Source organism: Pygoscelis adeliae, unplaced genomic scaffold (genome assembly GCF_000699105.1).
Source record: "Pygoscelis adeliae isolate BGI_AS28 unplaced genomic scaffold, ASM69910v1 Scaffold269, whole genome shotgun sequence".
NCBI lineage: Eukaryota > Metazoa > Chordata > Aves > Sphenisciformes > Spheniscidae > Pygoscelis > Pygoscelis adeliae.
In genome coordinates this window covers 1,646,806-1,657,732 of record NW_008825610.1, presented here as the reverse complement: position 1 = coordinate 1,657,732, position 10,927 = coordinate 1,646,806, and the positions used below count along the sequence as shown (strand labels likewise).

Below are 10,927 nucleotides of genomic sequence, written 5' to 3'. Positions count from 1 at the left end.
CAAAGCAATCTCTGCCAACGCCACTCCTGTGGAACCCAGCTTCAAAGTATTTCTTAACAGTGCGGGACAGAGTTCCACATTATAGTTGTCTGTCCTCCAAACTCCCATTGTCAACTGCCCTGGGGAAAAGACAATTTATACTTCTTTGCTAGGAAATGCATGGAGCCTGGTATTATTGAAAGAATAATCTGTAGGTGGTGATGGAGAATTAATTAGCTAGCCAGCGTGCTTCCATTCAAGTTAATAGGTACGTGCCTACTCCACTTTTGTTTACCAAAAGCTGCTACAGAACTGTTTTTTTGGTATTCATTATCCTGACTATCCTTTCTTTTTAACTTTTGAAACTGAAAAAGGAGGGATGGGGGCAGGAAGGTTCCAAAAATCCTTCCTTAGGCCATGGCAAGCATCTCCATATGAACACTGACTTCCCATCTTGCGTATCTACTCATGAGTTGCTAGTGTTTGCTTCCTTCGTGATGGAAAGCTTGGCATCTGTTGCAAGACAAACTGCAAACCGTGTTACTCTTCGTGTAATTACTCTTCCGGTGCCAAAAAAAAAAAGCTTAAAGTTTTATCAGATGCTTTTAATGCTCATGAAAATAAGGTATGCTTTCCGAGAGCAACACTAAAAAACATCAATATAGCAAAACATGAGATTCCTGTTTCATGTGCGCTCTGATGAAACCCAAAGCAGCGTGACAGGCTTGATGCGCATAATTTGTGATAACCTAGATAGAAATCACACGGATATGCGGGTAGCAGCACACATTTCCTTTTTGTCATGGTTGCAATAAGCCTACCAACCTACTTTTTCCGTAGTCCTACTCCAGATGTGAGCCTCCCCTTGTGAGGCCTGACGCAGAGTTCTCTGCAGCCTATGGGGATACTTCTCCCACAAATATTTCTTTGAGAAGAAAAATACTCCTATTAATTTAAGTACTGTGGATCAGCCCTGTTCTGCATGAGACAAGACAGACAGTACTGAGAAACGACTACCAATTAGAAAGGAGTTTGTGCAGTACTGTGCTTGTAGGAAAGGGAGGTTTAATGACAATGACCCGGTTATGAGTATTGTTTTAATTTTTGGTTTTAAAAAGGAGAACTTACTGACAAAAAAACGAGGGAAATCATAATTTTTGAAGGGACCTACATAATCCAAGACAAGCTTAATGGAAACTAACTTTTCTACTTCCTCTTTTTATTTCTTACTCCTTTAACTTTTTATTTAAAATATACCCTCAAGCTGCAGAAATAATGCACCACAGTTTTAACAACAGGTTTTTCCACCGAATAGTACTATACAAGTGCTTTTTTCTGTGACAATCTTGTTTGGGTCTTTCCAATCTCCAACGTGCCTACGGAGAGTTAAATTTTCTTTACGGTCTGGCTTAACTACTGACGTGCATCCTATAATTGACGTCTCAAACTGTGAAACCCTTCCTTTTTATGAGTGGCCAAAAGGACTCTAAGCGCACACCAAGACATCCCGGAGTGTTTTTCTTTTTAATCTACTTTTCTGTGGGTTGTTTTCTATAGGACTCTGGCTGGCCAGTGATGTCAAAAACAGAGGAATGATAAGTATTGTGGTGCGTAACCTCAAAGCCTGGCTCCTTGCCACTTTTTCAGCTCATATGCTATCCAGGCAACAAGTCAGCCAGCTTCTCCTTTGCTTATGCAAATCTCTTATCAGAAATGATCAGAGCTGCTTTTAACTACTTTTGCCAGCTATTTCCTGCTACGGAGCCACTTAATTAGAAGGTGCTGGTAGCTGATGATATCTTAATGGGTTATGACTGTGAATAGGTAGAGTGCCTTGAGTCGAGAATTTCTATGCTGCGTGTGAAATGAGCTTTTATTTGTTGCCAGATAGAAAAACAAATATTTGCAAAAGCTAGTAGCCAAATTATTCTGTAAGACAGACAGGTGCTTGCAGTAGAGGACACTAAAGCAGCCATTTGAGAGGGATGTCAGAAGTTTATGTGGTGTTTTCCAAGAATTTTATGTTTAGCGGGCAGGAAAAAATTACAGTTCATATTAAGGGGGTAGGAAGGGATCAAGGGCATAGTAGGAAAAGCAACCAGCAAAGCATGTAAATTAAAGCAGCCTCCCAAACACTCATGGTTTATTGTCACCCTGCTGTTTGTTGGTTTTCCTGTAGGACCATTTCCAAATTGTCATCAGAAGGTGTAAGAGTGTGGGTGTTCTGGAATATGAGCTGCTCTATTTTACATCCTGTTGTTAGGATGTAATGCTACTTCATTTCAATGTGGAAGCCAGGATTTTTTTTAACACGTCTGCTGAAAAGCCAGAATACTACTACTTTACAGCTAGTATCTTTAAACAGCCAGGTGATTTAGTCCCCGGATACTGTTTTCATTTTAAAATCTCGTAGGGATATTGTAATTCACAAAAGTTTCATCTTATGTCCCATTATTTTTAAATCCAAGTATTTCACATATGTATTTTGACACTAGTTACTGACAGCAGTCGTCCTCTTCATATGCCTGCAGATCAGCTCTACTCATTTCATGCTTCAGATGGTCCCAGCAACTCTTCCAAGTTCCTACCCCTGTTGTTGCTGAGGAACCACTACAATTTACAGAGCATCAGTTTGAGGTCGCTCAGTCACGAACTAGTTTGGCCGTGGCAATGGGAACGGTTATCGCCTCTGTGTACAAAGCTGGATGGAGTGGTTCTTGCACCTTCTTTCCCCGATGCCTTGAACTCCCCAGCACCTGTGTGACGGGTTACATAGCTATTTGGCGAGTAGATCAGGGGACTGACCTGGATGAAAGTCATTTTGCACCAAGCGGTTAGTTTTTCCTGCAGGGTAATTTTGTGACACAATAAGAGACTGCACCCAGGAATAGTAAGAATTCACCATAGAAGAATGGATCCAAAACACGCTCAGGATTTCAACAATTCGGGTCTTTAAATACGTGCTGACTTCATCCTTGTTTCTGTCGCTCTTATTTGCATCCCAGCTTGGACTATCCTGGTACTTCAATTTCAGTCAAAAGCCCTTTGATACCCACTTTCCATAATGGTGAGACTCAGATGGATTTAAGTGCGTGTCATAAACTGACCCAGTTTGGTTTAATCGGTTGTAGTAAAACCACATAGTCACATGTGTCAGCAAAGGCTACCATTTTAAGTAGTGCATCCCTTAATTTTCCTGAGAGGTAACTTTCTGCTTTACTGTTACACCAACTTAGAACACCTCACCAATAACCTACAGCAGAGCACTCAACTCCGATAGGATGGTGAGGGTGACTGGAGAAAGGGGAATCAGGTTCAAGAAAGACCTAACTTGGCAAAAGCCCAAAAGGGCAAAGCGACTTGCTGGGCCGCTTTCGTGGCAGATACGCGCTGCTCCCGTGCACGGCACCTACCTGTAGCTCATGAGCAAGGCTTTATTTCCAGCCACTGTATCCGGCTCGTAAGGTAGTACGTGACCTATGTTTGTGGCTAGCAAAGAAGCAACAGTGCTTCAAGGAAAAAGACCCAAATAAAAGTGCATCCAGTAACACACAGCAATTACAATTTCCATTTGTTCTTTATCAATCTAATTAGCTTTACAATGAGAAGGAGAGAGTGGGAAATAAATGACAGTAGCACAGCTAACTGAAGGACATAATGGTTCGCTTACCTTTTCTGCCTCAGTCCCCGTTTCTAGCTGCTGCTTCTGTTTAATGCAGATCTGCCCCACTTTAGCCAGGAGCTCGTGTGGGTGAATGAAGACTCGTGAGCTCAACAGGAAAGTGAAGATGTAAGTCCTCTGTGGAAGCAGAGAGGGGAAAAAAAAAAAAACAACCAAAAAACAAACCAAGTTGAATAACTTTAGCAAAACGAATCTGTCTTCCTTGGAAAAACTATTCCTTAAACCACAAATGTAACTTTCCTTCATTTAAACTTTTTATGATTTTTCCTTTCTCCAGAGATGTAGTGGTCTTTTCTAGCTCTGTTAAAAGGAAATGCTGCAGGCTTCAAGGCTCTTAACTGTAGTGTTTTCAGATTCCCAAATTATTTCCCCTTAAAATGCCAAACTTAATATGCCTAACTAGTCATCGCTCACCAAAAAGACAAATGAAGTATGCCCAGTGTAGGGTGTTATGCCTCTTGAACACCACTGTTTCTGCGGCTTTGTTTCTTTAAGGGTGATTGTTTTTCATTGAGCTGCAGAAAACCGCTTCATGCGTATTCCAAACCACAGCTGTAATTTCTTCACGTATGGGGTTTTTCATTCCTTTTTCCCCCACAATCACTGACACAAGCTTTAGCTTAGATTGTGGCCATATGACAATAATTTAGTTTTAAGCTTGACTTTACTTATTTGGGGCCTGTTTCAGAGTCTTTTGAGCATGAACACTGCTAATGAATGCTGACAATTATTATTTCTCATTAGAAATAGCCTCTCCATTTGTATTTTAAAATCTGTAATGCATTGTATTTCGAATCATACTCTGGACAGTTTAGTTGAAGTGAGAATGCCTTCGTGCCCTAGTCTCGCTTCAGTGTTTGAAACTTGGCTTCTGTATTTGAATGTAACTGCCCCACTAATGACAGCAGCATCTCGTAAGGACTTCTGTTTTTCCTTTAGGCTTTTTGACAAAGTTTGGAGTTAGGAAATTGTAAGGGATCTCCTTGGCAATGGATTTCAACGAACCCTTGTTGTGTTTGCAGTGCGTACTGTGACCTTGTCCCGTGTTTTTTTTTTAGAAATGTGATTTGGCAGGCCACAGCCAGGTGCACGCATATACCACCTTGGACTGGGCAAGTAAATTGAGACATCTAAAAATTTAAGACCAGTTGCCTAAAATATGGCATCTCTACTATTAGCTACCGAATTCTGCTGCTTGCAGTCTCTAAAACACGCTTGTAGTTAAACAATAATGGTATCTTTAGGATACCTTAAAAAGGTTATGGGGTTTATCTCTCTAATCACAATAAAATGTGCTATTAAGGAAAAATGTTTCCACTTCTCTAGTACTCAGTGTGCCCTATAGTATAAACTTAGCACTAAACCCCTCCAAATATCAGAAGGGGAAAAAGGAATGTTTTTAACAAAACAAATAAAATTAACTAAAAGTCACAGTGTTCTGGGAGTGAACAAACAGTGTAATAGATTAACCACATATCTATTAAACATCCAACTCTGTCCTGAGCCTGTGGAGGAAGCTAATGAAATAAGAGTGGAGTGTGATACAGCGGAGGCATTTAAAATACTCATTCTGATTTGAAGATCTCCTTAGCGCTGGGGTTCATGTATTAAAATTGGGAATAGCATTAATTCTGTTCAATCAAAACTGGAGTTAATTCATAGTCTCTGCCTTGTCTACTGTTTATAGATAGAGGAGGAGAAGGGTTAACTGGATGGACAGTTTGGGTCGGGTGCTCGATGAGGGCTTCCACTGATGCCTGCAGAAGATGGATAGCTGGGGCCACCTAACAATAGGGCTCTCAGTGACTTCAAGCAGGCGGCCAGGGCAGTGACAGGACACTAACAGCATGGCCTCCCTTCTTGATGGCATGGTTGCAAACATCCCACACAAGTGTACACTGGGAAAATTTATGAAACTGGGCTTCTGTTTGGTATGTTGTTTATGTTTCTCTCCAGAATTTCAGAATTTATGTTTACATTTACAATGACAAAAAATTGAAGTTCATTAACTTGTAAAAGAAATTCCACGTAGCTCTTACGCCTGCATCTGGAAACAGCCGATGACATTGTGTCAGCTTTGGAGAAGCTTTATAAAAATCTATAGTAGTGTATGTGGTGTGTTCTGGGCGCTAAAATTAGGCTGAAGAGCCAACCTGATTCACAAAGGGGGACTTGGTTGTGTTATGGGACAACATATCAGATCTTTTATTCTTACATATGTGAGAGATCCCTAAACTGATACACTCCCCATTCAGAATGGGGGGGGGAGGGGGGTTTGGGGGTTGGGTTGTCTTTTTTTTGTGTGTTAAACTATGCCTGGTTATCCTCTGTTGGTTTTTGAGGCCAACTTCTGTGTTCATTTCTACCAGCGTTGTCCCTGAACTTAAAACTGTGAGTCTGGACTATCTGGGAAAGGAATTTAGCTGTTGGGTGTGTCAGCTGTCATTGGGCTGTGTGAAAATTTTTGTTCTGGAAATGTGAAGCAGCCCTCACTTTTACCCTATTTGCATTCGAGAGAGATGGGGAATAAAAAAAAAAAATTATGGACTTTGATACTTTCATCCCTTCCCCACATTCTTGTTCTGGGAGTTCAGAAGCCTGTCTGAAAAGATGCCTGTAAGTGTAAGTAGTGGGGAACAACAACTTAAGCCACGCTGCCCTGCCAGTGACCTTCGCTCTGTTAAGCTGGAACACATTCTTTTAAGGAAAGATATAATTTTGCTTCTCGTACTAATTCTAGCGTTGGTCTCCTTGGTGGAAGTTTGTGTGATGTGGGACAGTGTTTATGCAGAGCGACTCTGAGAAAGGCCCACTCAAAGTATCATTTTCCTATTGTTATACTGCAAGAAAAGTGTGACCCAGATGACCCGTGCTTTTATTTGGTCTCTTTGATAATGTCTTATATGATGTTCAAAAAAGCGACGAACTGGCAAGATGCAGGAAGATACATGGCCATAAAAGTGCGTACTTTCCATTTTAGGCTTGCTGATGTCTCTCTGTAATCGGTGATATCTGTACTGGGCCCATGCAATGCTTTTCCAGACAACACTGGACTACTAGGTTTTAGAAACAAACTATTATTACTACTGGAACCCATCTGCTGTATTTTTATTCCATTTTTTTAAGTCACTTAACTGGAACTAGGTGTTCAGTACTTTGGAAAACAAAATTGTTCCATTATGGTCAATCAAGATATGCTGGTTTACAATATATTGGCATCTAATTGTGTGTGTGTGGGTTGATACTGTTATTGTTTATGCTGGTATAGACAAGGAGTAACTGCAATTAAGAACCAAATTAAAAATGATGGGGGCCAACACTGCTGTCAGACCTATCTCCTTGCCTCTCTGCTAATAGCCACTCCCTATCCAATAAAGAAAATTCAGGCTGAACTAAGCCTTACATTTCAGCTTAGCGGTAGGTCTCGGGGGTTAGGAACACAGTTGTTTTGGATAGGAAATATTTCATAGTAATGTCATGTGCCTTATCTAGATCAAGGATTTCTGTGATTTGTTGCACCTGTACTACCATACACATATAGGCTAAACATTACAACAGTGTAAAAACCTACACTCTCTCGTAGGCAGTCCCCTAATCATGACGAAGATGGTTTGGAGAAGGAAATTTAGCTATGAAGCTAGCTGATTTGACAATGATTAAAAAAAATGCTTCCATAAGCTGTAAGACTGAAAGTTAAGCTCCATTTATCCTACAAAAGTGACAGGTATTTGGGAGGAGAGGCCAAAAAAAAAAAAAATCCTTTCTGCGGTTGGAACAACGTAAGCTGACACAAAAGGGGCTTGTGCTTTACAAGAGAATAAGAAGCCAGATTCCTTTAGTGCCTAAAGTTGTTGCTAAGAGATGAGCTGAATTATATTTTTAAAAAAAAGGCGAGAGCGCAAGCGCACAAGACTAAAGAAGGAATTGTTACTCTCTGACTGAAGAATGCACTGATGTCTTCTCGAGGAGGGAAAAAAAAGAAAAATATTTTCTTTGTGCACTCCCTGCTCATTCTGCAACTTCTTGTTTGTGAAATATTTTCTTGAAATGTTTTCTTGCTTGGGCACAAGGGTTACAGACTGGTACATTCCATTCCTAACCTCCCGAACTCCTCCGTCCCATGAGCATACATTTTTTTTCCATGTGCTGAACAAGTCCCTGCACACAAACAAGCCTCAAAAGAGCGGTACACAAATGTAGGCCCTTATCTTTCCCGTCCTCCCTTGCCTGTCTCGTGTTCTGCCAACATGGCAAATATATTTTTGTTTTGCCTCTGTAACCAGCACAGAAAGACACTCTGTTTGCTTTCTCCCCTGCCCCCTTTTTTTTTTCCTGTCTGGAAGGTTGCTGTGATCTTTAGCTTAATGTCCACGCAGGCGGGAATGCCTTCTAAGCGCTGTGCTCAGATGTGCTAATCCAAAAATTTGGATGAGTACTGCAACTTACAGATATGTCACTCTGAAACCAAGGTAACCTCTGCTAATGTTACCAATAGCTTCTCTTGGTGCGAATTAACTGGTGATGCCTTGCTGCCTGTCTTCGCACGTGTAGCCAGAGACACGAGACCGAGAGGTGTTTATACCCTTCTCTTGAACATACGGTATTGGCTACTCTTCTGACAGGACATCGGTGCAAATGGCTGTCACCCTAACCCTCTGTGGCAACCTCCCTAAAAATAGAAACGAGCATGAAATTAAGTATAAACATGCAACTGAACTGAACTAGAAAACTTGCATTTGAAGATGACTCAAATACAGCTCCTTCTTTATGTTGATGACAGCTTATTTATCTACTCATTTTACAATTAATCCTTTCAGCTGAATTGGGTGATCTGATTTAACTAAAAGAATGCGTCCTGCTGTAGAGGAGATGAATTTGGTTTTATGCTGTTTTCAAACAGTGGAGTGCCCTTGATTGCTTCTGTGGTATCTCTCTCAGCTGTCAGCTTGCTGTCTATTTGAACTGCAGCCTGCCAGGGTGGGGTCCGTGACTGCTTGCTTTGCAATGCTCCCTTGCACAGGGTATGGGATAGCACCACGGAAACTAGCAGCGCTCCAAAATAAGCTGTAGACCCCTTCAGTAATGCTCACTTCGTGGAACCATTTTCTGAGTAGCTGTGTTTATAAATAGATCCTATGTTACAAGTTACAATAAGGGATGTGCATTAGCAGCTACTTAAAAAATGTAGCTATATTCCAGAAATCCAAGCAGCAAGTAACTATATTCTAGTATTACACAAAAGACAAGGAACAGACTCCTTGGAAGGCCTAACTACAGCAGCCTAAAGCTATTCCACTGGTATACCGTACCAGCTCTACCTGCTGCTTTCTTCTGCATCTGTTCTACCGTATGTATTTGAGGGCAGGGAGCAGAAATTTAATGTCTAGCAATGGTTATCCCTCTGTGTCTTATAAGGGACTGGGTACTAAGTCGGCATCTGTCAAAGGTAGTGCAACTGTACATTAGCCATATTTAAATGCAAGGTTTAGGATTGCTTTTGAACTGGAATATTAAAACATCCTGGTTTTGCTTTTTTTAATCTTCTGCTGGTGATTGCTGGCAATTCTGCTGCTTATACCCGCTGAACTCCCATGTGGGGGGGTCCCTTCTTTGTGCATGGCGATTGTGAAGATGGGTGGTGTATACGTGGGAGCTTGGAGGGACTTTATCGTGACCGATGTGAAACCGCAGTAAGAAGTTCTACACAAATTAGACTGACAAACATACAACAAGGCATAGCACAGCCCGCTACCGCAAGTGTTAAGTTCAACATACAAGTTAATAGTGACTGCAATTTCCCGCCCCCGTGTTAGTCTTTACAAAGAGCTGGGATGCTTCTGCCATAGCTGCCACTTTTTCAGAGCTCAAATGGAATATATGCTATATAGCCTCTCTGATCGTTGGCAACTTGTTTAAATAACATCTTTTGTTAATGGGTACAAGAGGTCATTTTAAGTGATAAAGTGATCTCTTAATATTCTAGGTTCAGAATCTTATTGCATGCCCTGGAGTTGTAAGCAGTATTTACTTCAGGGGACTGCACTGAGGATGTTTAATCAGTTGCAATATCATTTTCAGGCTCAGGAACATGCAATGTTACGGTGCTGGCCCATTAAAATGTCTTGACAAAGAGAGCATTTTAATTAAAATCTATTTTTGTTTTTTCCGATGGCCTAACTTAGGAGATGCATAAAAAATTAAGGGGAAAAAAAATACTAGAGCTGATTTCAGGTCTCCTTCCCTAGGTAGGAGCTGGTTAGTAGTTAATTTTGGCTGTATTAGAGCTAAAGCAGCTTAGAGGGATTGAAAATTCTGTGGCTAATGCTGCTTCTAATTGGTTCTTAAGGCACCCATTTGGGTTCAACACAGCTTTATCTTTCTAACAAGTGTTCTCATTTAAAAACAGAAAGGGGAGTATCTCCATTGAGCAACATCTTTAGTGAATGAATATTGCGAGTAAAATAAATGCATCTTAGCCTGCATCTTAATCTTGAATCAGATGGAGGTCGAATTTCTTGAGGAAGCACCAATCTGGATACTAATGCAGGAAAACCATGGGAAGCAAAAAAACCCCTTCAGTGCCTACTTACATCTGGATAATAGTCCATGGTGGGCACCAGGCGCTCTATCAAGGCTTCCAGTGATCCAGAAACAAGGTTCCCATCCTGATAAACAGGGTCCACACACCTCTCTCCCATATCTGGCTGCACTTGTCCACTACAACTGGAACCAAGCATGCTGGAAAATATTGGCGTCTGGGGCATAGTTTCCTGCAGAAGCGGGACAAAAAAAGAGAGAGGGTTAAGCTTTCTTTCAGGATGTCTTATGTGTGGGTTTTATAGAGGCATACATTAAACACAATTACATATTTGACTGAACGCAACCTGGGCGTTAGCACTAAGTTCTGAATCCAAGCAGTCACGCATCTGTAGGCTGGCTTTGGGGTTTGAAATGCACTTTAAACTATGTCACTAAGGCTGTAGATGCAGAAGCTGTAAGAATTTTCTTCACTGTATTTGATTTCTCCTTTCTCCCCAGTTTTTCACTGGCTCTTTATGCATAAAACTATACGGGGATGAAAATGCAAAATGCCGTCTGAACTTCAAAGATACTGAAGCGCAGTGCCTTCCTGAACAATCAAACAACAAATACTGTGCCATAATGTCCCTCTTCTTACTCTTTTTGAAGTCAGATGTTTGGCCAAAATAGTCAACTTGTGATGATAAATCCTTCACCACTTCTGTAGCTAGATGTAATCCAGGTCTC

At 41.1% G+C, this 10,927-nt stretch overlaps 1 protein-coding gene across 1 annotated transcript in view; it reads right to left on the bottom strand.

The window, feature by feature from the left end:
• The window catches only part of RASGEF1A (RasGEF domain family, member 1A), a 24,933-nt gene extending 14,505 nt beyond the window's left edge, over window positions 1-10,428 (bottom strand). Inside the window, exons 1-2 of the mRNA XM_009332682.1 lie at window positions 10,252-10,428; window positions 3,650-3,778 (exon numbers count right to left, since the gene is read on the bottom strand). Of these exons, the coding sequence (XP_009330957.1) occupies window positions 3,650-3,778; window positions 10,252-10,425 (303 nt within the window). The 5' untranslated portion in view covers window positions 10,426-10,428. The remainder of the gene's footprint in view (window positions 1-3,649; window positions 3,779-10,251) is intronic.
• Window positions 10,429-10,927: the final 499 nt, after the last annotated feature.